This window comes from Micropterus dolomieu, linkage group LG20, assembly GCF_021292245.1.
Source record: "Micropterus dolomieu isolate WLL.071019.BEF.003 ecotype Adirondacks linkage group LG20, ASM2129224v1, whole genome shotgun sequence".
NCBI lineage: Eukaryota > Metazoa > Chordata > Actinopteri > Centrarchiformes > Centrarchidae > Micropterus > Micropterus dolomieu.
This window is the reverse complement of record NC_060169.1, coordinates 979,998-1,006,256: the sequence shown is the minus strand read 5'-3', so window position 1 is coordinate 1,006,256 and position 26,259 is coordinate 979,998. Positions and strand designations below refer to the sequence as shown.

Here is a 26,259-nt window from a genome sequence, read left to right as displayed (position 1 = left end):
TTTGGTCAGTTAGAAGCAGACACTATTTAAACATTGGAGCAGATGCTACCAAAAAAGATATGACTAATAGTGCGAGATCCATGCTGTATATATCTGACCTATAGCGTGTTCATATTTATACACCTGTCTGTACATATCATATACATATCTATAGTGTATACACCATATTCATACTCCAGCTGTTTGTTCTGTATATGATATCTCACTATTAGCAATACTTGTACTTACACCTGAACTATATATTTTATATTTTTACTTTTACCCTCCCTGCCTACAGTAACTGCTGCACATGTTCATGCTGTAAATATCTTAGTACATTAATTATACACTGTGCATACTGTATATTACCTCTACAGATATGTATAATATATATATATATGCACTTCAACTACCTGTTGTCGTCTTAGTACCTGTACTAATGATGACCTGTGTGTTCCTCTCTGCACTCTCCTGTAAATGTGCTTCTAAACCAAACATTTACAGTGATGGCTGAACTCTAATCTCACATTCCTGTCTATTATTATTGTGTAGTAGACTTTGACTTGGGAGTTTAATAGTTAACTAGTGATCTCAGTCAGTGACTAACAGGAGCAGCCACTGAAGCATTACAAACTATTTTAGATTAGCCATGTGACCAACTGTGCCTGGCTCAGTCAGATACCAGAGCGTGCTTCATTTCATTTAGTACCAGGAGAACGGCATCAGCTAAAGCCCACGTCACGTCATAACACATGGAATTAACATATCAGTATTATAAATACACAGAGACTGAAGTAAACAGAGCGCCCCCAACCACAACTGAAGACAATGAACTTTAAACCCACAAACTGACAATGACACTTTCATTTAGATAACATTAAACTGGCAAATGAGACACATACTGAAAACAAAACCAGTGTCATGGTTAAGACAATCACAGAACGAGCGAGTGTTATACAGAGAGTCTGATGGGCATAAACAACTACAGTATGCTGTACAAATAATTACACAATAATGATGATTTCATAGAGCCAACAGAGCGCTTCAACAGTGCACATAACGTTCTTTATCAACTTTCAGCTGGCATTTACTCCTGTTACTCCTGTTGAGAAGACTTGTGAAGACAGCGAGGAGATCGTCCTCACCTTAAGTTGGTCATCTTTGGAGCGAAGTGCAGCATCCTTCTCCCGGATCATCTCCTTCAGCTGAGTGACAAGCTGCTCCGTCTGGGTGAGCCGCTCTGCCATTTCATCTACAGCAACCTCTCCAGCAGCAGCAGCACCGTGGGGGGAGCCCGGGCCCTGGGGAGAGACAGGAGAGATGGGGGGCTTGTGACCACAGAGATGGTTTTCAATGCTGCATCAAGTGCACATCCTAGTCAGACAACAAATGAACTTAAAGCAATTTCACTTTCCTCCATAACAATATAATACCTTTTCAATAAATGTTTGATTTAATTAGTTTTGAATCAGAAACAAATTAGCACTTTATATTTCAATTAAGATTTTATTTTCTTGAGGAAAAGGGAGTGAAAAGATTTTTAACTTAATTTTAAGATTTTATCATACTTGTTTAGAAGGTTCTACCTCAGATTTGTAAACTTAACTACAGTGTTTATCATATTCTGACCATAACGAACAGTTTAAAACCACAATTACCTGTCAATTTTCCCTCAGGAGCAAAAAAATCTGCCTCTTAACTTAAAAGAAATAATGATTTGACATTTATCGTGATAATTAACGACATCAAATGAAATTATATTTTTTATCATGATAATATTTTTGGCCATATCGCGCAGCCCTAGCCGATACATAGCCCATCTACTAAGGTCAGTAAAGGTCACCATACCAATCCTGTGTATCAGGTCAGGTGGAACAAGAGACGTAGGAGATAACTCGAGGGGTGAGAACTGAACGAGCTAAACTCAATGTTTTGTATTAAGTAAAAAATACGAGCGATTGTATGAATCATTCCTAGCAAGACCTAATAATATAAAGATATATAAGATATATAAGCTGCAGAGAAAATAGGATGGGCATGCGTGGGGGGATTTAAGCTGGAGCAGTGGTCACCCCTCACAGGAAGTGTGAGCTGTGATTGTGTCAAAGCCCCGTGCTCAGCAGTCTACCTAAATCCAGTCTATCTGGAAATGAAACAGACAGCAGAGCTTTGGCTGCACAAGATAGATAACACGAAATGATTCTGTTAACGTCGTCAGTGCTGACTAAACTCAACGACCACTCTGTGACATTTATTTCATTTTAAAGATGTATGAATAGAGCAACACACTTTGTTTGATTTCAGACACACATTAGCGTTTCTCTTCAGTTTTACAGCCATTATTTTACATCCAGGATTGTTTTAAACGCTTCGATGGAAACAAGTTGTGAGACATGTTACTCACTCATAAAATATACGATCTTTCTGAACTCAGATGTGTAACTGCGGGATCCGTTACTGCTTACAATGGTTCCTCGATGCCAGTCACCTGACACAGTACATGTGACCATTCAAGTAATGACAAATATGCACATGTGTACTTACTACAGAGCCAGGCGCTCCCTCCTCACCGGATAACCACTTCAGCATGGTTTCAGTTCAGACCTAAAACAAACACACACACACACAGAGTAAATACTTCATTGTGGTGGTCGGATTTGGGCTCTCTAGTATTTCACTGTTTAGTCAGTATTCATTATTTATCAGACCCATTCTGTCTCTATTTTAATCCCCTCCATGCATGGCTAGTCATAAATTCAAACTAGACTCAAGGATGCTGAAACTGCCTATTCCACTGATTTGGTCACTCATCAAACATCCTGTTTCAAATTGAAATTAAATTGTACACAGCAATATAGTCTCAGAATGGTGCTTCACTGCGACACTGACACTTTTATATTGCTGCTGTTGCCTTGTAGCTCGGAGGACCTTACATGTCAAACGATGTATAGCATCAGCAGCAAACAACACAGACGATAAACCACCTAACTCATTTTATGGTTCCCAGGCGGTGGCTGAGCCAAAGAACAGGACTCGTACTGTATTACACAGAGCAGGTCAGCCCTTATAGAGTTGCAGGCAACATAAGACTTCACTCTCTCTCTTACTCTGTGTTCCTTCCTTAAAATATTTACAAGCACCCTAGAATAACAGATAATAGATCAAGGCGTACATGCTTTCAGGTCAATTCATCAGGCAACCTGAGCAGCAGGCCAGATGCAGGCCAAGCAGACTGTGTCACTTCACAGCTGGTCGCAGGCTCCATTTCAGCAGCAAAAACAAGAACAACCTTGTTTAAAACCAGACTGACAGGTTTGTCTTGTGCACAAACAACTGGAACGGGCCAGGACTTGAGGCCTGGTGTAAGGTGGAGGGACAGTGACAGGGTGCATGATCAGCCGGATTCATTCAGCCCAGCCCACGTGATGCAGGGGAAATCAGGTCAAACTGGTTTTCTCATGCATACCACAGTAAGCTACAGTTACCCTAAATGAAAATGTCTGACATATTTCCATCAACTTTTATGTCATTTATTTACACAAAAACAAAAATCCATTGACTTATTTGAAATTAGCAAAAACATTTAAAAAAGGAGCAGGTGAACTGTGGAGTAGAAATGTTCCCTGATTGCGTGATGCTTCAAATTCAAATGTTCTCCGAGGAGACACATTCATCACGAACATGTACATAAGAAACTACATAATACTGTTAAAAACCCTGCAGGCAGATGCTAACGCCTGAAGACAGACAACTCTGTTTCTCTTTATCGACCAATCTGCAGCTTTAAAAACGCAGAATATACTGCTGACTGAGCTGGAGAACATTACTATTCCAAACACAACACTGCTAACAAGTCCAGCGTCAATGAAAGTTGTCGGACGTTTTGACATTAGCTAGCGTTAAGTTACTAGCTTGCATCCCCCAAATGTTACTGACTAACCCGTGCAACAGCTCATTTTAACCCTAAATGTTTCACACTTCTACTTAAAGAAGGCATCGGGGGGTTTGGCTGGCGTCGGAAAATCGGGCAGTTACTTAAACAGACACGAGTTATCGCTAAGTAACGTGAATCCAGCTGGCTAACTTTAGCTAGCTGCATGCTAACTTCAGCTAGCACTGAACTGCATTTTGACTTTCCACTCGGTCCGTTAAATGTTACTTTTAAATGAACACCGGATTCACAGCCGTCGTAAAGAACCCACCTGAAACCTCGCAACGTCGACAAAATCCCGGGAAATTACATTTTATTCCACTTGGCGATGGATTTGCAAACGGGACAGAGATATGCATTTGGTCACGTTTGTCAACAGACAACTGGGAGGAATCTGCGCATGCGCAATGCTGTCTCGAGGACACGCATCTTTTCACCATTTGTATAATTATCATCGATTAAAAAAAAAAGGTGCATAAAGGTTACGGATATGATCGGACCGGCCAGAGCTACGCAGAGGTGAAGTCTTCAATTAGCTCATGATATGTTTTTACTCCAGAAGAGGCCCGTGTTGCTCCATCAAAGAGGAAGCAAACACCAAGATAATGACCTGTCTGTTATTTCCGTTTTTGTTCAAACTGCGTTGTGAGGATCACTTTGCTCGTGTGAGAGATTATTTTTCTTTGAAAAAAGAATTGCCATCCTTCTGTAATAAGCTCCACGTTCATAGGTTAGTCGTTGACCTTTAAATAATCCAAACAGAGAAAGGTAGAATGTCAACACATAAATACATTGCAAACTTAGTTAGCACAACTGTAAACTACAAAAAACAATTGTAAATTACATATAAATGCAAGCATTTTTTTATACTTGCCCCTGGGGGAACTAAAGTCTGACAGTTTTTAATCTACACATCAGCGTTAAATCTGTATTACTTTATTTCTATAACTAGGGGCAGCAACAAATAAGCACAACATATTATCCACTTCTTTTTGGAAAACATTAGCATTCCTTTAAGCTGATGATACACGGTGCAATTTTTTGAGCAATGTTGCTGGTGGCAAGTCCGACTAGCGCCGGTGCGGGGCCGGTGGCAGAGTGGTGGGGGAAGGGGATTATGGTGGTAATCTTTACTCATGAGCAGTGACAACAACATTGCCCAGCACCATAGCTCTAAATGTTGCTCAGTGCATCATCTGCTTTAGTATCGTGCGTCTGGCCAGCTGGAATGTGTGCTCTCCTTTTAGCTCTGGTTTGGTCTCCTCCAACTGCTGAGAAAAGTCTGCAAAACATTCCACTGCGTTCACCTGCCAGTCACTGTCTTTCTTTTGGTCTGTCTGTCTGTCGTTTGGGGCAGAGATTTGTTGAGGCAAACATGAGCTGGGAAGCCCCATTAGCCGCCTCTCCTCCCGCTCTCTGCAGACTATTGTGTCTTATCTTACCAGTTGCCTCCAAGCGGCCATCAGGTACATCCCACACAGCAGACTACACATGTCAGCTTCCTTATATCAGAGACATTATTGCACACTAATTTGATCATACGCACGCTTATTTAGGAATGTGTACCAAGGGTTAGGCTTAGTTCTTACTTTTTCTATGTACATTTATATTTTGTTAGAGGACTCGCTACACAGGGCGTTAACATTAAGTAATAATCACCAACCAGGCTCATCATTTCTGTTGACATTCCAATTTAGAGGCACCTATTTCCAGTGAACCTGGGGCCTTTGGGGCCCCTCAAGGTCTGGGACCTCAGGGAAGTTGACCATTTTGCCTGGTTGGTAATCGAATAGTGGTACAGATTAGTGTTGTAGTACTCAAGACAGTCTTTGTGATGGTCTCGGCCTCGTCTCGGACTCAACCGCATTTGTACTCGGTCTTGTCTCGGTCTCGGACACTGAGGACTCGGGATTTTAAGTCAAGACCATAACTTTGGGAATATCAATAACTTGCTTTTGCATCGTCTGATTTATTTGTTAACATCCGAACTTTGATTGGATGCAAAACTTATTGCTTCAAATGCAACCAGTAAGCCTAATAAAAATATGTTGTTACCGTTAAGGACTGTCACCCCTCCCTGCGATGCTGACGTTGATTTCAGCTCTCAGTGTTTGTATGTGGGTGCTTTAATAGGAATGTGGATCTTTCAGATCAATTTGAGAAGTACCCATGATGTCATTCCACCTTTTATTGTGTGTCATGTAATGTGGGGAACTGGTCTCGGTCTTGACTTGGTCTCAGCCCCTAAAAGTCATGGTCTTGTCTCTGTCTTGATAAGCTCTGGTCTTGGTCTTGACGTGGTCTCGTTTTGGGCGGTCTGACTACAACACTAGTACAGAAAATGAACCAATCAATGGCCTTGTTGAAAGGGTTGATTAGTGTGGACTACAATATAGAATATAGAATAGTCCATTTTTCTCATTGCTTTCTAGTCAGAAACAAGCTTTGCAATATTTGCCAGTTTATACATTTCAAAACTATTTAAAGTCTGCTTGCTGACACACATGTGCATAGAAACTGTCACCTTATCTCTCCAGTGACTTTAAAGAGACCCTGTGGGACGTTTTAATGTCAGGATTACCTAGTTTTACTCCTCTTAGCCTTTAAGGCTCTTTGTAGGCTTCACAAACGACCCCCCCCCCACACACACACACACTCCTCACACGCTGCAGACTATTTACATATGTTTATGTACAAATGCAAAACCACACGAGTGGTATGATGTGTTATCTACAACTCTAAAAATATCTACGTCTATGGTCCTCTGTGTCCCTGTGAAGCCAAAGATTATCATACTGTTGGGTAAAGAGCCTTAAAGACTAAGAATAGTAAGTCAGGCTAAATCCATATAGTAAAAGATCCTATAAGGTCTCCATGAGGTGAGTGTTGACAGAGCATGTTTGTCTGTATTCTTGTTTAGGGTAAAATCAAGAGTTAAGCTCATAAATAAAAAACATAACTAAAACAGTACATTTCCATGACCAATCGATTCCCCTTTCTTTCCATTTTCACTCGACTCTAATTCACACTGCAGTTATCATCCTCTCCTGCATTTCTGTTCCTTATCGCTGCCGTAGTTTTTTGTCTTTATCTCTCACATTCAGACGACCTCTGAAAACAATAGTACAGATAAAAAAACACATTGAAGCAGTTACTTCAATACATACATCACAGATGTATTCTGAGTTTTAAACTGGTCACACCGTGATAAGAGAAGGTTAAGAGGATTACAGACAATAATAAAGCTGTGATTACTGTATATACATGCACTGATCTCTGTTGACATCAAGACAACGTGCTAAAATATCACCATCATTTGGCCCAACGTAGGGAGAGTTTGCATACAGTTTGGTGTTTAGCAGGCTTTTTAAAAACAGAAGGAATTCAGCTCGAGTTTGGAGACAAAAGTCGACAAAAAGTTTGACTTAAAGCGTAGACAACCCCCCAAAATATCATCAGTACATTTCAAGGATTGAGATCGTTTGCTCTGAATTCACTGATGATGAGACAAACCACCAAATGTTATTGGATGTATAAAATGCTGACATTTTTATGTTGCAGTTCTTACGGCAAAATAGCCATTGGAGAAGTAAGTATGTCAGAATGAACTCATCACCATCTCCATCACTGCCCACAACATCTTGACCACCCAGCCAGATTCCAGCCAGACCAGGACGAGGGGGAAGAGAACCGGGAGAAGAGCTCAACCAACTCAGCTTGGACCTAAGGCTGCTCCACTAACCAGCCTACTCCTGGCTAGTCACAGGAAACAGGAATGGACGAAGGCCAACACAGCAACTGGAAATCAGAAACAGCAGGACCCAAATCTTCACACAACATCCCAGATCAAGCTATTGCATTTGACAGAGGAACAGCAAAACCAGGGGAGCGGATTCTGTGTTCACATCAATGATGCTCCGTGCTCAACCGTAGTCAGAGTTGAAGGACAATGTTTCAAAACAGCAAGCCTGGTTCTGTCCAGATTTTTTAAAAATCCATCACCGTGAGGTTGCCAGGCAATCAGTGAAGACTTCAGAGACCTACTGTGTCTGGACAAGAAATAGTCCAGCACATAAGTCCCTGTAAAACCACATCTTATCATTCTTCAGCCTTTGTTCAGATTGAATAAGAAACGTGTTAATCAGTGAACAGTAGAGAAGTTGGTAGGTGTATTTTTGAACTTTGGACCGAGCCAGGCTAGCCGTTTCTCCCTGCCTCCAGTCTTTATGCTAAGCTAAGCTAACCACCTGCTCCTGTATATTTAGCGTACCGACTTGAGAGTGGTATTGATCTTCTTATTTCACTAACAGCAAGAAATTGAATAAGCATCTTTCCAAAAATGTGAAAGTGTTCCTTTAACAGGATGGTGTAACTGAAGATGAATCAAAACAGCTGCTTGTTATTGCCTTCTTGTAACAATTGGCATGCTGAACTGGTAACAGTGAAATACAGAAACAGTGAAGACATTTTTGGAAAACTATTTAAAAATAATATCACACGAGAGAAGATAAGTATTACGTGTTGCTACAGAGTGATTCAACTGATTGCTATTAATCTCTGAACATGTATTACTGGAACCTGATCCACAGTTACACTGAAGGCAAACGTAGCTTCATACAGTTTGGGTGAGTCAGTTTGTGAACTCCGTGCAGCAGTTCCCAGATGGAAAAAACAATTAAGAGGAAAGACTTCAGACTCTCTTCAGCCATGACATGTGGCTGTGTCCTCACGCTCTGTAGAAGTAGAAGACCAAAGAAAAAAAAGAAACCGTGGTGAAATGAAGGATTTGATGGAAGATTCGGGCTACATCTCCAAGCAGTCACCTGTTGGCAGGTCCCACAACCGGAGATTATCCTCAGTCTCAGGCTCAGATAGGTCAAAAACGCAATGCAGCACGATACTGTCACCCAGTGTCCAATCATCTGTCATGAAAATAAACACTGTATATTATGAAATCAGGGATTCTTGTCCTGCTGTTCAATGAACCAATCACCAGGCCCGATGTCCAGCTGGAGCTGCTCCAACACCCAGGGGTCCTTCTCAGCCCCCTCAATAAATTCCTCCAAAGAAATCTGACCTGGACAATTCAGAAGAACACACAGTCAGCGTCTTTAAATGAATCCAAGCAGTTTATATTCACCAAAAGTAGCTACATTAACAGCAAAAACAAGAAAAGAGCACAAGAGAAGAGGACTTGTGTTGCCACCATATTAACGTGGGCGTAATCATCAACTTACTGTCATTATTCTTGTCCACCAGTTCAAATATTCTGTCACAAATATCTTCGATGCTCCCTGTGATGCTCGGTTCTTTATGCTTCTTTATTTTGTAGATGATCTGAGCGGAAAAAAGACAAAGAAACAAGCTTTTGCCAGAACACACAATCATGAGAGATTTTCTTTGTTAGAGTTTTTGAGTTTTAAAGTTGGCGGTGCACATTTATAAAATAAAGTGATCAAGCAGATCAGCTGAGCTTTTAAGTAATCTTACTTAAACTTAAACGTTGAGTCATGTTTATTTATTTTTGTGAAATATTTACTTCAGAATTAAAAGCAAGTTTTCTGCTCTGTAGTGACTTCAAGGTTGAGTGTGTGGGTTTTGGTGACATCTAGTGGTGAGGGTTACAAATTGCAACCAGCGACTCACGGTGGACCATACTGTGTCCAGTCCAATCCTTCCAAATATTCAGAAGTAACTGCTTCAAATAATATTACAATAATTCAAATATATAATTGAATGTTTAGAATCATAAAAACATTAATGAATACTTACTTTGACAATGTGTTTCACTTCCTGTCTATCCAGACAGCCATTTCCATCTCTGTCATAAACTTTAAAGGACCACTTCAGTTTGTCCTCGAGTTTTCCACGAAGAACAAGATGCAGCGCCGCCACATATTCCAAGAAGTCTATTTTACCGTCCTAAGATGGAAGGATCGGTCAGTCACACTGCCTTCCAACAAGGACTGATTTAAAGCAATAACGAGGCAAATAGTGACAAATAGTGCAGCTTGTTTTACTTATTTCTAGATTCATATATGCAAAGATACATTACCTTATTTGTGTCAAATGACTGAAAAACAATTTCCACATATGCAGCTTCTTCTTCCGTAGAGTTTCTGTTGATTCCAAAGATCTTCTTGAATTCATGCAAGTGCAGATTTCCACTTGGACATTCACTTGCAAACTTACGGTATAATTCCTGGATGTTTTGAAGAGTCACTTCCTTATCTGCACCACTCTGTGCTTGACCCATCATTTTAAATACAAAGAAGCAAAAAATGAAGATGCTAAAATAATATTTTAAAAACCTACAGAGAAGTTGTCAAGCACATTCAGAGCAGCGCACGAGCCATGGACCCAGCAGAATACTGTGTGGGCTATTTCAAGGCAACATGCTCGACAAATCCAATTTACTTCTCAGTGGTCCTCCAAGATCCGTCTCGACAATTCTCTTTCTTCTTCAATATTTGTTTTTCCTCAAATCTGACAAAGCCCCCTCCACGTTGCTTTGGAGAAAATAGTGCATCTCTCACAACTACTAATGAATTTGCTCGTGAGTAGCGGTTCGTTTGGCCGTTTGACAGCAAAGAGTGGACTGCCCCCGTAAACAAAAGGCCAGAGCTCTCAGAGAGATTAAATGACGTCAAATCCTTAGTGTGGTCTTGGTGAAACTATTGATCCACTGAGCTTTGTCTGAGCACTGTTAACCAACCATGAGATGACTGCTGAATGTAGAATAAATATTAAAACACACAAAAGCCCCAATCTGAACCAGATTTGATCACATACAGTAAATAAGAACGCAACTGTAGAGTTTGTGTAACAGATCTGGATTTTGCGAGTTTTCCTTGTGTATCTGAATTTTATCAGAAAACATTAAGAATATTCAAACATCTGAGAAAAGTTTGATTTGTGACCTTAGAAAAAAGATACAATTATCAGGCAGAGTATAACGGAAAAACAGATCAGGGACGTGCGGTCCCGGTCTTTTAACAGCGCAATTGAGGATTTCTGTGCTCCAGAATCTTAATTATTATAGTCAGACAGAGTACGTGTTAAAAGAACTTGTTGTTTTAGTTAAATGATGTGATCCAGCTCAACTACACACAGTGTGATCTGAGAAAAAATAAAACTAATCTAAATTAATTACTATTATTTTTTTGTGTGTATGTGGAAATGGATGGTGTTGTTTACAGGTTTCACTTTCCTCAATATCTGTATACTGTATGTAGATGTCAAGGCAAGTAGGATACTTCAAAATCACTGGAGTATGACTAAATAGAGCCTTTAATAGGCTGTAGTTGTTAAGCCTGTCTTACTACACCGTAACCCAGCACAGGGGTCACTACTGTACCTGATATGGTGAAAGACACATGCAAGGTCCTGCATCGGGTCTTGAAAGATGAGTTTCTTATAGTTAGAATTCCCTCACAAACATAGACATCATGACACACAATGCAGAAAGTGAAGATGTGGTGGGATGATTCTTTATCAGGAGAAGTGATTTAATGCTGGTCAGTCAGGGGCATGGAGGAGTGTTGGGGGGGACATCTTGAGAAGTGTAATTGGTCAATGTACATGTTTTTTAACTTGCATGCTCTCATATTTACAGGCACCAAAATCAGAGGAGGAACTGTGAGTAATTGCCATGGAGTTAATGGAGAAATGGTAATTCCCACATTGCCTGGGCGCCTTTGACAGGAGCTAGTCTGCATCCAGCTCGCGGCCCACAGGGGCAGCACATGGCACAGTCACTGGTGGGGTCATCACCTCCAAAGTCAACAAGTCCCTGCAGCCCGTCCTCACCAGTTAAACGACCATGAAGGGCGTTTGTTCAAGCACGTTATTACGACCCGTATTTACGTTTATTGTAGCTCCGACCTCTAGTGGCCGTACAACGGTAGCAAAGGAGGAAGTTGGGTTGATGGATAGTTTAAACCAAAGACTTTTACACAGGAGAGCAGCATTCAAGCCATCAAACCAAGTAAATGTTTAACTGTGAGTTATTTGGAGTTTGAAGTGAAATAGCGATACTGACTTCTGTCACATGATTTGAGTCACGTGACTTATGTAATGTACTAACTGAAACCCAAACCACAATGTTTTCCTAAAGCTAACTAAGTAGTTTCGTTGCTTCAATCAAACCAAAGTGCACTCATCCATCTGTCTGTACTGCAAAAGAAACACTGGGACAAAGTTGTGAAATAGTTTTATCTTTGCCTTTAGTAGGTGCAGTTTCAACTATTATACAATGACCTCAAAACATTTTTCTCAAGAAAGGAAATTCTTCCCCTGTTTTCCTTATCAAACAGGGAAATACAGCCACAGACGTTTCTCTCTTTCACCGAACTAAGTTCCTTGTTAACTCATCTTAAAACAGACTTCATTCAAACTCCACAGAAACAAAATAAAACTCACCAGAACTCTCAAGGTTATTCTTTCCACGGTTCCAACACTCACCAGCTCTGATTGGGTGGGAAAAAAACAGAGTTGACAGAGCTAGAAATATTCTGGTTCTACACTCCTCTCACTCCTTTCCTGTCCCCGCCTGAACCCACCTGACTCCGGAGTCAGAGTCCTGGTCGGAGCTGCCTTAAACTACCTCGTACTATATTCCCTGCTGTCAAACTGGCCTCCGTCGGTCTGTGTTCAGTTACGGTGCAGCCGTGATCACCGGAAGGCCAGTCAGCCAATAAGACTGCTAATTGCGCTGCATGGCTAACTGAGCTAACTAGCTAACGGCGGTTAGCCGCAGTTCTGGCCTGATATGAGATGTGCTACCCCCTATTTTTTGGACTTTGAATTCAACGGGTGGAGAGTGGTCTCACATGTAAAGCCCCTGTTGGATTTGTAGGATTTGCACATTTCTGACTTTTGTGACACCAAGTGGCAGAATCAGGAAAGACACTGGCTCTAAAGGTTTTTCAAGAAATAATTCAGTTTAATAACAAAATTAATGCACATGTGAAACAGATATAGCACTACTTTTAACTTTCACCTGAAACATTTTCTTCTGACAAAAGCATAAATAAATAAAACTGTAATATTCTGCCTTGTTGTTTTAGGGTCCTTGGTAATATAGCCGAGAAGAAAACACAAAATTGCAGGAATATCTGGGCTGATGTACAGTAATCTAAATATTTCTTGAACATGTCGTTTGTTAGTTCAGTGTTATTGCTGAAGTTTCACGGTTTACTAATCAAATAGTCTTTGGTGACATAAGCTCACTTAAGGGTCCAGTGTGTAATATTTAGGAGGATCTATTGACAGAAATGCAATATATTTTCTATATTTATACTATATTTTCAGTGGTGTATAAAGACCTCACATAATGAACCTTAGAATGAGTCATTTCTATCTACAGGGTCATCTTACATGGACGTCACCATGTTAGGATGTACAAAGGCAGAAAGAAGAAGAACAAGTAACGTTACTAGTTGTAATAGAGTGGTCGACTAGTTTATTAGAAGTAAGAAAATAAGTGAAATTTAGACAAATGGCGGGCCACATGTATTATTTTGCACAACAGCCGACGGTGCCTTCATGAGGTGAAGTAGTAGAGTGAAATAGATGACTGCGTGTTGTTTATACGCTCGGAAAATGTTAATCTAACACATCTTGGTAGTAGCATCCATGTTGATTCCACAATCAGACTTAAGAGCACTCTAAAACACACTCTGAAGTCGGAAGAACTTCACAACTCGGGAAATGGGACCATCTGAGGAGCACATGAAAGCACCGTAGGCCACTGGTTGCACTTTGCAATCCTCGCCACTAGATGTCACTAAAACTTACACACTGAACCTTTATGGGTGAAGAGTCCATCACTTCACTCTGCAGTAACTGTCAGCTCCTAGTTTTGGTTTTTCAGCAAACAACACCAAATGTTTTGGGTTAGTCCCAACGCATTCATCAGACCTGTTTCCAGCAGCAAGCAGATGTTTTTAGCAAAAAAATAAACCTAATAAACAAACTGTAACCAGCCCAGCAACAACTATTGTTGGATATGTGTTGCTGGGCTGGTTAGAGTTTGCGGAGTCAAAACTAGAGTTAAAAGAAGTCAGTATTAAACTTTTCTATTTGACTAGTTATTTGGTGACTAGGTACACAAATCTTTCCTCCATGTCTGCTGTGAAAAGGTAATCATTATATCTTCTTTATAACAGGCTGCAAACTACATGCCCTATAGATATTACATTTGTTGCATTACTTTAAGTCTTACGTAACAATGTCTAATTGTGTTGGTGTGTGGTGTTTTCTTGTGAATAAACATTATGTTTACATTCAATGTGTTACAGTGTCAGCAAGCACTTTGTGTGTATCCTTCAGGTCAAAGAAACATGTTGAAGGCATTTCCTTCCTAGGGGCGGCTGTGGCTCAGGAGGTAGAGCGGGTTGGCCGTTAATTAGAAGGTTGGTGGTTCAATCCTTGGCTCCCCCTGGTTGCGTGTCGAAGTGTCGAAGTGTCGAAGTGTCCATGTGTAAGATACTGAACCCTTAGGCTCAGTGTATGAATGTGTATGACTGGTGAATGCAGATGTAGTGTAAAAGCGCTTTGAGTGGTCGAAAAGACTAGAAAGGCGCTATACAAGTACGGAGCATTTCATTTATTTACATTCCTTCAGCATCAAACTAGCGGTCTTCTTCTTCCCAGCCTTTGCTGGTGCATTGCTGCATATCTTGCCCTGTTACCTCAACCTGTAGATCAGTGAAACAATGTGAAACCACTGACAGGACTGTGGATCAGCCCGTTGTGTATGAACCACCACAGCTCTGTTAACAGAACTTTTCACCTCACCAGCTTGATATAGTAGCAAAATATAACGTCATTTTATTTTTTACCAAACCTCTGCAGAGAGAGTATGCTACCAATATATTTGTAACTGTACTATGACTGCAAAACTTAAAAAAATAAAAAATATATATATTATTACTGTATATATTATTAGATTTTTGTTTACTTTGCTTTGTTTTTTAGTTTTTTTCAAAATCCACAATGGCCATCAGTCTCAAACTAAAATTAACGCAATAATAATAAATGTAGATACACGGACCCTAACAGATAACTCAAGACCAAATCACCACCACAGGCGTGCAGCATGGACCTTTGGACCCAGCAGGCAAAATCACGGCAGAACTGCAGTCGTGAAAAAGGTCACTGAGCTCCAGCTCCACGTCGCAGGAAGCTCAGCATGGAGACGCCGGCCGAGCTTTGAAGACAGCACCTCTGTGTCAGCCTCAACAAAAACCTGTGGGCGCCGAACCCACTAAGGTGAGAGGTCATGGTAGTTTCCCGCAGTTCTGGATGACCCAGCCGGTGGCGTTGACGTCCAGCTTCAGCAGGTTCATGACCCATTCATCCTTCTGGGCTCCCTCCATGAATTCAGACAAGGTTATCTGACCTGTGGGGCACCGAAACACAATCCACAATGATGACTTCATATTTAACAGAAAATCAAAGAATAACAACGGTAAAACATTTTGATGAGAACTAAAGTGAAATCTACACAATGAACATTTATCGACATGCTTCATATTTAAGTGGTTGTGTGTTTAGGTTGTTTGTGTTGGACAACTTTAATATTGTTCAACTATTTAATTAAATTAGTGGTTGTTAAAAGTACTTGTTGATATATGTATATAACTTATTTTGAGAAGTGATTAAGTAAGACTTTCCTTCTCTCTACTACTTTTCCATCATAGAATGGATTTTGTTAAGCAGATTGTAGCTAGTATTTTGTTTTTGGAAGTGTACACAAGGTAAATGTTAAAATTCAGGACACTAAGAGTAATCCTCAGTCAACACACGATCACAACATGCTAAAGCACTTCCTCTTTTCCATTTCTTGTTGTCTATCATACTATGCATATGAACTTACCGTCATCATTCTGATCAACCAGCTCAAAGATTCTGTCGCAGATTTCAGACGGCGTCATACCGACATCACTCGTCTGGAACTTGATTTTGTACAAGATCTGCGTGAGACACATGAAAAGCGTCTGTGATCAAGTGATTTAAACTCTCACTTCCTTCTTTACCGGCCAAAACTTTTGCTTCTGCACACCATCCAACCATCCAGTGTGTCACTACCTGCTGAGGCATATTTGGTCTGAAAGTATAATTGCTATAATTACCATGGAGAAAACACTCCTACACTTCTCTCTGGAGGAGCCCAGATATGTCCACAAATTTAGAATGTTAATATTATAGTTGTATAACATAATAAGGATTCAACCATTTTTGGATTACTGTAACAAATATTCAATTCCCAATTCCATTCAAGCAAATTAAATCATGTGAACAGAGGGCTAACTTTAAATCTCTAAATTTAGAGGCTTACTGTAAAGTGCACCAAAGATGTTCACTTCAGGAATAGCCCTCACTGAGACCATCCACTCTTTACCTAATGCCCTGCAAACCTACAGCAGGTGACACTCGGCCTTAAGCTTGTCACCTGGCCAGTCATATAATCTGTCTTGAGAGGATTTATGTTATGAAACCTGGTCATTTTGACACATCAGCTGGTTCTAAACAATCCTTTCACTCAGAACACACTGTAGGAACTGCAAAAACAATTTACAGAAAAGTAATTCTCACAATAATCTGAAAAGGTCTCTCTTACCCTGATAATGCGTTTCACCTCCTGCCTGTCCAACTTGCCATTCCCATCCTTGTCGTACATCTTAAAGGACCACTTGAGCCTGTCTTCAAGATTTCCTCGTAAGATCAAGTGGAGCGCCGCTACATACTCGAGGAAATCAAGTGCGTTATCCTGAAGAAAACAATGCAGCGTTCCAGTCACAACAGAAATAAATATCTAATCCTACAACGAGAAACTGCTGCGGTTTTTACCTGATTTGTGTCAAAGGAGCGGAATATTGTCTCGATGTAGAGCGACTCCTCTGCAGAGCTGCTCGGGATCCCCAAGATCCTCTTGAACTCATGTAAGTGCAGGGAACCGCTCGGACACTCCTTCATGAAAATCATGCACAGGTCCTGAATCTGTTCTAATTCAATCTCCTCAGTGTGGCTTTCCTCTTGTCCCATGGTCTGTTGATTATATTGATGAAAGAGTTCCTGATGTTCCTTCCAGTCTGCAGGTCACCGAGGCATCTGCTAACACCCGCCCAGCCTCTCTGAGCGGGCGCAGGGAGGGCCAGCCTCTAATAAGTCAGTCTTATTAACTTGGTAATCACTTGATCTTTAGCCAAGTAGGTCTGAAAATCTGCCTATAGCTCTCTTCGATTTTAGCTGTCTGACTTGTGTAATTTCCCTCTTTATTTAACTTTTATCCATTCTCTCTTTTCCCAAGGTGACATTTCCAATTTTCCAACTTTTTACATTATAATGAGATGGCGGTTTCCGTGCATGTCCGAGGCAGGGATTGGTCCAGTGTGTGGGAGTGGGAGGGTGCATGAGAGTTATTTTTTATCTGTCAAAAGAAACAAAAGCTTTTCTATTTTAGGAGGTTTACAGTATTTATATTATATTTTTTTACACCTTAATCTGGATGTAATTTAACAACGAGCTCATTAACACAATTAACAGACAATTAATGGTCAATATTTCTGTAAACAGCAATAACTGAGCAAACTTTTGTTTTACTTACATTTTCACAAGTTAGAGAAAACAATTACAGTTTATCGTAACATTTTTTCTGCGTACACAATATTTAATTCGATGCCACCCATCTGAGAGGTGTGAAATATCAACATGCTGATTAAAGAGCAAAGAGGCTCTCAGACGGGAGTCGACTCCCATCCTTCACTTTAAGGAGCCAGCTCACATCACTAAGGCTTTTTAAGGCCTTGGATTAAGACTGATCAGGTTCACGGTTTGATGTAATCCACATTTTGAAAATTGGTGGAAACTCGTGGGTGTGATTATATACATGTGAAGTGGTTAAACAGTTTGTAAAGCTGCAGGCTCTTTTATTAGTTTAGCAAACTCTGACAAACCTCCAGTCCAGAGCATGGTCACAGTGACCTGCTGGGAGGCTCCACAAATGTGGCAATTATGAACATGCAAAATGTAAACCAAATACTAACTACAATAATGTGAAAACTAGTGTTTGACGCAGAACATGAAACAGTTCCAGACATAAAATTCAGTGTCACCTCCAAGACCCTCCAGCCCTGGGACATGATGAAGGAGTGGCTCACCCTCCCTGTCCAGTTTTGGGAGCCTTGCCCTTGAATGGCCTGGCTGTCTTCACCTGCTGCTGCGTTTTGATCACAAAGAAAGAAAAATGTTTTTCTTACTTAACATGCTGGAGGAGATAATGAGCTGCTGTCCTCACACTTGTGTGTAATTCTGTAACCTGAAGTGCTCTTTGTGTCGTCTTACTTGTCGTAAATGATCTCTAATCCTATCTGTGTCCGAAAGCAGAGGTCAGCTGGCTCAGAACACCTAGAGTCAGGGATTAGTGTGAGGGCACCCGAGGATCAAAATCTGCCACCGAACAAGATCGCATCGATCCACCGCAGATAAGGTAGTGGGTTTTAAACACAATATTTAACAGATTTAGCAGCTGAACATCCCCACACCTGCTCATCTTGAGCAAACAAAAGAAAGAAAGTAAAGTACAGTTCATGGTGCGTGGAAAATGATAGTCTGGATGGACGTGCGAGTCCCGTTTTCCTCCAAGAGTCATGTTCTCCACTGAGCGAACTACTGCTACTGATGAGGATTCCTCTGGAGCCAACATTTTGTAATTGTTTTCTTTAAAAAGTAGGGGTTAATAAATTTTCTGAAGGAGGATCAGAGTCTTCCAGCAGAAATCACTCCAAAACACAGAGTTAGTGGTAGTAGGGTTTCCAGTATCTGAGGTTCAGGAACAAGAGCACACCTCTCTCTCTCTCTCTCTCTCTCTCTTAGTACTTTGCCTCTGCCCCTGGCCCAAAACGCAGATGTCACTGCAGGACCACAGTAGTGAGTCACATCTGCAAAACTCTACATACAGTAACTCTTGTCAGCTTTTTTCAAGTTAATGTTTACATAATATAAAAGGAAATTAAGTTGAATTATTTTACGTTTTTAAATTGAAAACTTAAGATGTGAAACTTATGTTAAATGATACATCATTGTATCACCAACATCAGCATGATGACAACACAGCAACCTGCAGTAATACGGAGCGTGAGAGTGCATGTGATGGTTGTGAATTTATATATTATATATTCATAACAAGAGAGAAACATGCTCAGGTAGACCAGATAATGTGATTAAAATGCACTTTATTATAACATATACACCAGAGATAGATAGATAGATTAAATATAGATAAATAGATTGATCTACACACTTTCACTAAAATATTTATGGATTCCCAGTTGTTCACTGATCGTCCCTTTAAATACGCCCAAGCAGCGGTACAGTGTGTTACACTTTTACACAGGTGCCGGGCTACTCAGGGCTACAAGGCAGAGACTTCCTGAGGTCTCATTCAGATGTAATGAAAGATAATATAGAGCTCGGAGAGATGGTAAAGCTTCCAGGTGATGAGGTGCACCGGCCCACGACCGAAGAGGTGTCATCCTTGGGGGCTGCTGTCCAAAAGCTTCTTCCTCCACTCATGGAGGGGGAGGCAGAAAAGAAAGGTGGATCGCAGCCACCAGGAATAAACCGTTTCCATTTGGCACAAGGCCTAAACGATGCCAAACTGCGCCAGATCATTCAGCTCCATGTCACCAAACACCTCCCAGGGGCAGATGACCTCTGCGGCAGAGGAAGCACAGGTTAATGGAGCTCGCCTTCATCGACCACTTTAGAATAATGTGTTTCTTATCAGTTATTGATTTGATTGATAGTTACCTCCAACGCCCTCCATCCCCAGACCATCATCAAATCTAAGAGAAGGACAGAGAGTGATGCTGAGACGTGCCATCTCCATTACCTAACAGCTGTAATTCTACCTTTGCAGGGGTGTTGAGCTTTCTTTTCTAGACTCACCCCTTCTGTCCAGCTTTGGGAGCCTTGCTCTTGAACTGCCTGCTCTCCTTCTGCGTGGACTTGGGAGGAGAAGACTTGCCGCCTCCGGGTGCTGCTGCTGCTTTCTCTGTGTTCATTTCTATGAAAACAACAAAGATTCATGTGTTCAAGTGAACAAACAGAAAGCGAACAAAAAAGAAAGAGTTGTTTATCAGGAAACACCAGATGGTCATTTTTACATTTGTAGCATGTGAGCTTCAGAGATGTTGGTAGATGTACAGTAATGGTCTGTTCTCCTGTTAGTAAGCTAATCATCATCTTGCTCCAGCTCCCTCTGTGATACATCTAACTCTGGGAGGTGAGCAAATAAAGATATGATAAAGCACCATCGTCAAACAACAACCTCAAAATATCAAACAGCAATGAAGATCAAAATGAATCATTGGACAATAAAGAGTTCTGAACTTTTTTCCCACAGATGAAACTGAACAATGCACTTTTTTTAATGTGAGCTTTGAACAGAAACTTGATAAAAACAACAAGTTTCGTGCACTGAAAATGAAAACATGCAAAAAAAAGTAATAATTCAGATTCATTTGTTCATTTAATTAATTACGTTTTTATCTCATAAAATTTGACTGACCCACACAGAAAAATCACTTTATAACTCGAAGCTCAGAAAAGTTGTCATCATGTGTAATTTTTACAGCAACATGTGGCACTAATGCCTTCTTAATATGTGAACTTACCTACATCCAGCAGCTGCTACACAGGAAATACATAAAACGGTTTCTTAGAAGCTGCACGACCTTCATTAAAACTAACTGCAGACATCAGTCTGCGCTGCTGTGTGGTGCCACCTGATGGTCTCACCTGCGTTGTAGTTTGGTGGGAGTTTGGTTCGGCGAAGAGACGCTGCCTGAAAGGGCTGAGCAAAGGAAGAACCACAAAACAAAGAGAAGGTTCTCTTTCTTTTTGCAGTCTCTCTGTCCTGTGTTCTCCCTCGCTGTCACGGTGTTTATATAGCTGCTCTGCTCATACACAAAGCTGTTAATGGAGTTGAGATGAGTATTTTCAGGGATAATCTGATGCTGAGAACAGCTCATACATGTGATGCAACATGTACTGTAGATGTCAAGCCCCTCTTTGCCCCGGGTGTTTACCAGATATAGAATACGAGCTGTGAGTCATAACGAGCTAATTATCGATGAAGTTGTGTTAATGTAGCCGTTGAAAACAACAAGGAGAAACTGTGCACATCAAAGTGGTAAATAACGAGATGTTGACCAGCCAGTTGCTCATCGTGAACGGCTGATTCACTCATTTATCTATATGTCTGTGAGTCGCTGGTTTATTTTATTCATCCATCGTCAACCGCTTATCCTGTGTACAGGGTCATGTCATGTGCAAACTCCACATATAAAGGCCTGGCACGACCAAGGTTCGAACCCACGACCCTCTTGCTGTGAGGTGACAGCGCTAAACCACTGGACCACTGTTCCGCCCTCATTTTAGTTATTTAATTGAATCTATTTTAAACACAATCTTTTTTAAATCTTTGTCACCAGTTTATCGTGTACTAAGTCATCACAGCTGATTGCTGGTATGTGACGTGTGTGTGGTATATTGTGCTGAGTTTCTGATAATGTGGACGCACTGATGCTCTGAACAAATGAAGGTCCTACAGGATGAATAAAGTTCTCAGAATTGAATTGATTTTTTAAATCTCACTGAGATTTTAAATGTTTCTTCTTTGTGTTTGAGAATGAGGCGTTTTTGACAAAGCAACGTTATGAAACTGTTACCAGCTGACCTGTATGTTCTGAATGTATTATACTGTAGCACAGATTAGATCCATTTTCATCGGATTAAATCCAATAATATTACATCAGATTAGATTATTAACAATAAGAGCATCACACTGTAGATTACAGCTCTGCAGCATCCACAGAGACTAAAGACACAGAGTCCTTTCTTATACTGCAGCCTGAACATTGTCTGGATATTTTTCCTTCTACAACATCTGCCTGCTGATTGTTCAGACTTCTGAGAAAAGTGAGGAAAGAGAGACAATTTTCTGTAGGCTCATCAGAGAGGGGAGCCGAAACTCTGACAGACAGACCCTGCAGGGTCGGCGGAGGATAACTACATGACCAGCAGATGTAATCTTCAATCCACACGCATTCTTACTGTAACTGGATCTGGCAGGAGTGCAAACAAGTTGATGCTACATAAGCACAGAGGGGGCTTCTTGAGTCCAAGGCTGAGTTCATGCTGCGTCACTAAACGCTCAACTCTGTCTCCAAGAAATTAAAAAACTATTCTGATGTGATTCGTCATTTGAGTCCGCTTTCAAGAAAACTCTCCACTCTCTCATTTGTGAGGATTTCATGCTTTTCTTTGTCTTGATTGTTGCGATATAAACTGAACATCTCTGTGTTTTGGACTGCAAGTTAAAGATGTCACCTTGGGATTTAATAATCAGAGCTGAAACTAATCGATTAGCTGACTGATAACTGTCAGCCACTAACCATTCGATTTAAAAAGGCACGCCATTGTAAGGATGTGTTTGCCTTGGTGATGGTAAATTACATCTTTCTTTTAATTATTGTTCTTTGGACTGTTGGTCTGACAAAACAAGACATTAAAGACATGTCGACTATGGAGGCTGAGCCCGGTCTTCTTCTGCAGTAGATAGGGTTGCCTGCAGTACAATGGAGGTTAAGCTGTTCTTGTGTCTGGAGTTTGGACTCATGTGTTTTGGGGATCCCATGAACCAAACTGCGTTTATATATGTGTATCTTTCATGAAAACGTGTGTGTCTAATCATTCACTGGGGCTGTTGCTGCTGCTAAAGCTTGGAGTGATGCGTGCAGTGAAAACAGATTAAGCTTCGTCGCCCTCTGATGGACCAAAGGTTAACTGCTTCATGTGAGCTGGAATTGAAACAGGACATATATCCATTTAAAAAAAAAAACAACAAATAACTTTATTATAGCATTTAAAAAATATATATGAGTAATTAATTATAATAAAAACTTTACATGGCAAGATAGGCCTAGAGCAAACATTAACAACAAGCAAAAATACATCCATTCATTTTTATCAGTAGCATCAACATTCATTTATTTCAAAGATTTCCTTTGAAACCTGGCAGTGATTGGCTAATCAGACACACACACACACACACACACACACACACACACACACAGTAGGACGGGCCTGAGAGGATTCAGAGAACATGTTTTACTTCCAGATGTCCTGCAGCAGACAGAGAGAAAATGCCAGAGTCAGACGTCTGTGTAGGTTTAAATATTCATGATTGTTTCTGTTATTTGAGCTTTTATTCGTCAAAGATGGACTTGACACTTTTCATTTGCCACATCTTATATCACTTTTCTTTCTTTCTGGCATTTAAAATTCCCAAAACTGGCGGTACAGGTTTTCACCAGTGGAACAGAACTAGACTCTTCTTCACTGACAACACTGTACACTTACTAAAAACAGGAAAGCCGGACTCTTACTTGAAACTATTTTAAACACAGTGCTTAACGCGGTGATAAACTTGTTGTACAGCCGGTAATGATCCTTTGAAACAGTCTGATGACGTACGTCTTAGCCGGTCCTACTCCATTATACCAGCGCTGCTGAGGTAAGCATCGGTGACGGGCAGGACGTTGGGCTGGTCTGCATGTGGACTGCTGGTCTGCTGGATAAACTGCTGCAGATTACACTGCCTCAGCTCCTTCTTCAGCTCCTCAGTCATCTCCCATCTGTCCTAGAGCATGCAGGGAATATTATATTACCAACAGCACCAATGTTAGGTTGAATACATTTGGTGGGACTGCGAACATATTAACCCTCGATGCTCTATGTATGTGCTCAGTACTGGAAACTGACACCTTTGTGGAAACAGCAGCACACACACAGCAGTTCATTTTGACTCACATCCACTGTCCTGCTGCCCCAAATACTCACTAGAGCACCAAATGTGTATTAATCCGCTGCTGAAAATAGTCCCCCTTTCCTCCTGTTTGCGTAACCTTTGCTCAAACCAACAGTGGCCAGCTGTTTTAGGAAATAACTGAGCCTTTTAAAAATGAAAGTATGTATTTGATGTAAATATTTACATCCTCAGTGGATTTGGGGCTAAGTGCCATGGACAGGCTTGGGGAAGTCGGCGAGCACTGAGAGATGGACAAAACAAACTGGTCTTGGTCTTTTTGTGGCATTAGTTTACAATATCGTCGGACTTTTCATTAAGGTGACACTGAAAGTTAAGGTTAGAGTGAGGAGTTATACCTGTAGACTTTCCTCTGCAGCTTGTAGCTTCCACTGTGTCTCTAACAATGTTGCATCCAGTTCCTCTGCCTGCTGCAGGCAGTGGTGGAGCTCCTGCTTCAGGGGCTTCAGGGGCTTCAGGGGCTTCAGGGGCTCCTCTGGCTGTCGAGAGCTTTGTCTGTGTGCTCTAAGCTGTAGGTCCTCTTCTAGATGTGCAGAATAGGCTTGGAGCTCCTTCATCTGATAACTGTGATCATCCATTGATGAGTGGATCTGGTTGAGACGTCTGTGCAGATCTGTTGATAACAGGGTTAACAACACAGTTATAGAAGTGTGAGAGGAAAAAGTTGCTCGCTAAATGCAGAAAATGTGACTGCTTTGAATACGTGCCTTGTTCTCTGTCCACCTCTGCCTGTAATTCTTCCTCCCAGCGCTCTTGTTGCATCAGTTCAGCCTCGTTCTGCCTCTGTTGCTGCTCCAGTTCCTCCAGTTCCCCCTGCAGGGACCAGAGAACAGGGACTATAGCAGACGAGTTCTCCTGCTCCCACAGCCCTGTTTCTCTCTCCAGGGCTTGAAGCTGAATCTCCAGGTCTTCTAGTCTCATCTGCTGCTGCAGAATCTGCCTAAACACCTCCTCTTTGGAGGGAACAACAGGGTTGACAGGGTCTAGGAAAGACACCGGGGAAGCTCGCGGTTCTGGGGAGGCTCGAGGAGATGAGGTCCTGTTTGGTTTAGTCCTCTTGGAGTGTTTTGAGGAACGCTGACTAAAGGTGACGGTCTTGTGTGACTCTTTGCGTTTGAGAGGCTCTGCTTCTGGTCTCTCTGTGGTGGGTGTGTCTGAAGCATCACTGAGGCTGGGACCGGTTCGCCGCAGAATGAACTGGACCTCTGTAGCCAGCTGTCCCAGCTGAGCCAGACGCTGAAGAGGACAGTCATCAGCAACTAGCTGTCTCTCACCCCCTCGTAACTTCAAGATAAGAATGTACCGACCAGTCTGCCCTGTGCAAAAGACAGACACGTGATTAATATTTAACAGCTCACTATATGGTGGTATCGTGTTAAAACGTGCTGCCCGAACACTTTCAGTTTGTGTACTGGTGTGTCTTCTGGTCTCTACCAGTTTGCAGTGTTCACAATTCAGATAATAATAAAATGAAACCCTTATTTGTAGCGCACTTATCAGACAAAGTACAAAGTGCACAGCAGTCAATAAGAAACTGAAATATAACAGAAACTACACAGACATTTAGACAAAAAAGGGCTGGCAGCTTATATAAACTCAGAAAACACTTTCTGGAAACATTAAGCTTTAAGGTGGGATTAAAATAAAACACTGACTCTCACAGCCCGACTTCCAGGTCTAGAGCATCAGGGGCCCTGATTGCAAAGGCTCCACCTCTTTGTGTTGTCAACCTGGACTTCGGGAGGGACAGAAGACCCCTGCTGCTGGATCTCAGACTGCACCCAGGATCAAAGGGAGTTAAAATATCTTGAATATATTTTGGAGTGAGGCCATAAGGAGCCTTAAAAGTAACCAAGATCTTAAATGTGTCCTTTAACAAACGGGGAGCCAACGTAAAGAAACTAAAATCGCTGTGATGTGGGCATCTTTCCCGGGACTAATAACCTCGCAGCTGAGTTCTGCACAATCTGTAAACGGTTCAGAGTTTTTTTAATAAAGGTATGTACATGTACTTTCTGGTAGTCTTGTGCTTTCTCGTCCCTCTCCTCTCTCCTCCTATCACTTCCTGCAGGTTTTCTGGCTCTGGAGCTGTGGAGTCTGGATCTGTGGTTGCGGGTCACCTGCTGCCCCCGTGTTCCTGCTCGACACCCTCTGCTGCAACGACTATTGTTACTAGTCCTATTATTATTATTGTTATTATAATCATTAACATTACGACTGTTACCATTAACACTACTATAAATATCTGTACCATTTTTTCATTTAGTCTATAGCAACATCACCTTTACTGTCTGTACCTCTGTGTGTGGATATTGTGTAGGCTGCCTCCCTCCCCTCTCTCTCTCCTTACATCTCTCTCTCTTTCTCTCTTTCTTTCTCTCTCTCTCTCTTTCTCTCTCTCTCTCTCTCTTTCTTTCTCTCTCTCTCTCTCTCTTTCTCTCTCTCTCTTTCT

General features: G+C 41.3%; 5 protein-coding genes across 9 annotated transcripts in view; all 5 read right to left on the bottom strand.

Moving 5' to 3' along the window:
- The window catches only part of LOC123959427 (golgin subfamily B member 1-like), a 32,697-nt gene extending 28,399 nt beyond the window's left edge, over nt 1-4,298 (bottom strand). Inside the window, exons 1-3 of the mRNA XM_046033471.1 lie at nt 4,182-4,298; nt 2,524-2,583; nt 1,125-1,280 (exon numbers count right to left, since the gene is read on the bottom strand). Coding sequence (XP_045889427.1) covers nt 1,125-1,280; nt 2,524-2,568 — 201 coding nt within the window. The 5' untranslated portion in view covers nt 2,569-2,583; nt 4,182-4,298. The remainder of the gene's footprint in view (nt 1-1,124; nt 1,281-2,523; nt 2,584-4,181) is intronic.
- A 4,525-nt stretch (nt 4,299-8,823) lies between these two features.
- LOC123959426 (guanylyl cyclase-activating protein 2-like) lies at nt 8,824-10,166 on the bottom strand. The gene is made up of 4 exons (XM_046033470.1): nt 9,966-10,166; nt 9,683-9,832; nt 9,148-9,247; nt 8,824-8,987 (listed from the first exon to the last, which is right to left on the bottom strand). The coding sequence occupies exons 1-4, from the start codon at nt 10,164-10,166 to the stop codon at nt 8,866-8,868; spliced, it is 573 nt and encodes a 190-aa protein (XP_045889426.1). The 3' UTR covers nt 8,824-8,865.
- A 5,026-nt stretch (nt 10,167-15,192) lies between these two features.
- LOC123959169 (guanylyl cyclase-activating protein 2-like) lies at nt 15,193-16,960 on the bottom strand. The gene is made up of 4 exons (XM_046033093.1): nt 16,766-16,960; nt 16,536-16,685; nt 15,792-15,888; nt 15,193-15,314 (listed from the first exon to the last, which is right to left on the bottom strand). The coding sequence occupies exons 1-4, from the start codon at nt 16,958-16,960 to the stop codon at nt 15,193-15,195; spliced, it is 564 nt and encodes a 187-aa protein (XP_045889049.1).
- Nucleotides 16,961-19,545: 2,585 nt separating this feature from the next.
- LOC123959244 (retinal cone rhodopsin-sensitive cGMP 3',5'-cyclic phosphodiesterase subunit gamma-like) lies at nt 19,546-21,353 on the bottom strand. The gene is made up of 6 exons (XM_046033194.1): nt 21,235-21,353; nt 20,717-20,771; nt 20,593-20,608; nt 19,865-19,970; nt 19,727-19,761; nt 19,546-19,630 (listed from the first exon to the last, which is right to left on the bottom strand). The coding sequence occupies exons 1-6, from the start codon at nt 21,351-21,353 to the stop codon at nt 19,560-19,562; spliced, it is 402 nt and encodes a 133-aa protein (XP_045889150.1). The 3' UTR covers nt 19,546-19,559.
- Nucleotides 21,354-23,074: 1,721 nt separating this feature from the next.
- LOC123958430 (ras association domain-containing protein 8-like) overlaps nt 23,075-26,259 on the bottom strand; it is an 8,719-nt gene continuing 5,534 nt past the window's right edge. For 3 of the 5 annotated variants that reach the window (XM_046031742.1, XM_046031743.1, XM_046031744.1), the window contains 3 exons: nt 24,515-25,123; nt 24,146-24,420; nt 23,075-23,621 (listed from right to left, as the gene is read on the bottom strand). In XM_046031742.1, the coding sequence (XP_045887698.1) occupies nt 23,469-23,621; nt 24,146-24,420; nt 24,515-25,123 (1,037 nt within the window). In that variant the 3' untranslated portion in view covers nt 23,075-23,468. The remainder of the gene's footprint in view (nt 23,622-24,145; nt 24,421-24,514; nt 25,124-26,259) is intronic. The other 2 variants (XM_046031745.1, XM_046031747.1) reach the window with 2 other exon arrangements.

Bases quoted from the DNA above. Each gene is read 5' to 3' on its own strand.
- LOC123959426 (XM_046033470.1), bottom strand. From the start codon at position 10,166: ATGGGTCAAGCACAGAGTGGTGCAGATAAGGAAGTGACTCTTCAAAAC. The intron at 9,833-9,965 runs GTAATGTATCTT...CTTCCATCTTAG, and splicing joins AGTCATTTGACACAAATAAG to GACGGTAAAATAGACTTCTT. The intron at 8,988-9,147 runs GTAAGTTGATGA...TGAATTGTCCAG, and splicing joins GGTGGACAAGAATAATGACA to GTCAGATTTCTTTGGAGGAA.
- LOC123959169 (XM_046033093.1), bottom strand. From the start codon at position 16,960: ATGGGACAAGAGGAAAGCCACACTGAGGAGATTGAATTAGAACAGATT. The intron at 16,686-16,765 runs GTAAAAACCGCA...TGTTTTCTTCAG, and splicing joins GCTCCTTTGACACAAATCAG to GATAACGCACTTGATTTCCT. The intron at 15,315-15,791 runs GTAAGTTCATAT...GGTGCCCCACAG, and splicing joins GGTTGATCAGAATGATGACG to GTCAGATAACCTTGTCTGAA.
- LOC123959244 (XM_046033194.1), bottom strand. From the start codon at position 21,353: ATGAGGGCGGAACAGTGGTCCAGTGGTTTAGCGCTGTCACCTCACAGC. The intron at 20,772-21,234 runs GTACACAGGATA...TCCTTTGCTCAG, and splicing joins TTTGCACATGACATGACCCT to CCCTTTCAGGCAGCGTCTCT. The intron at 19,631-19,726 runs GTAACTATCAAT...CCTCTGCCGCAG, and splicing joins GGGGATGGAGGGCGTTGGAG to AGGTCATCTGCCCCTGGGAG.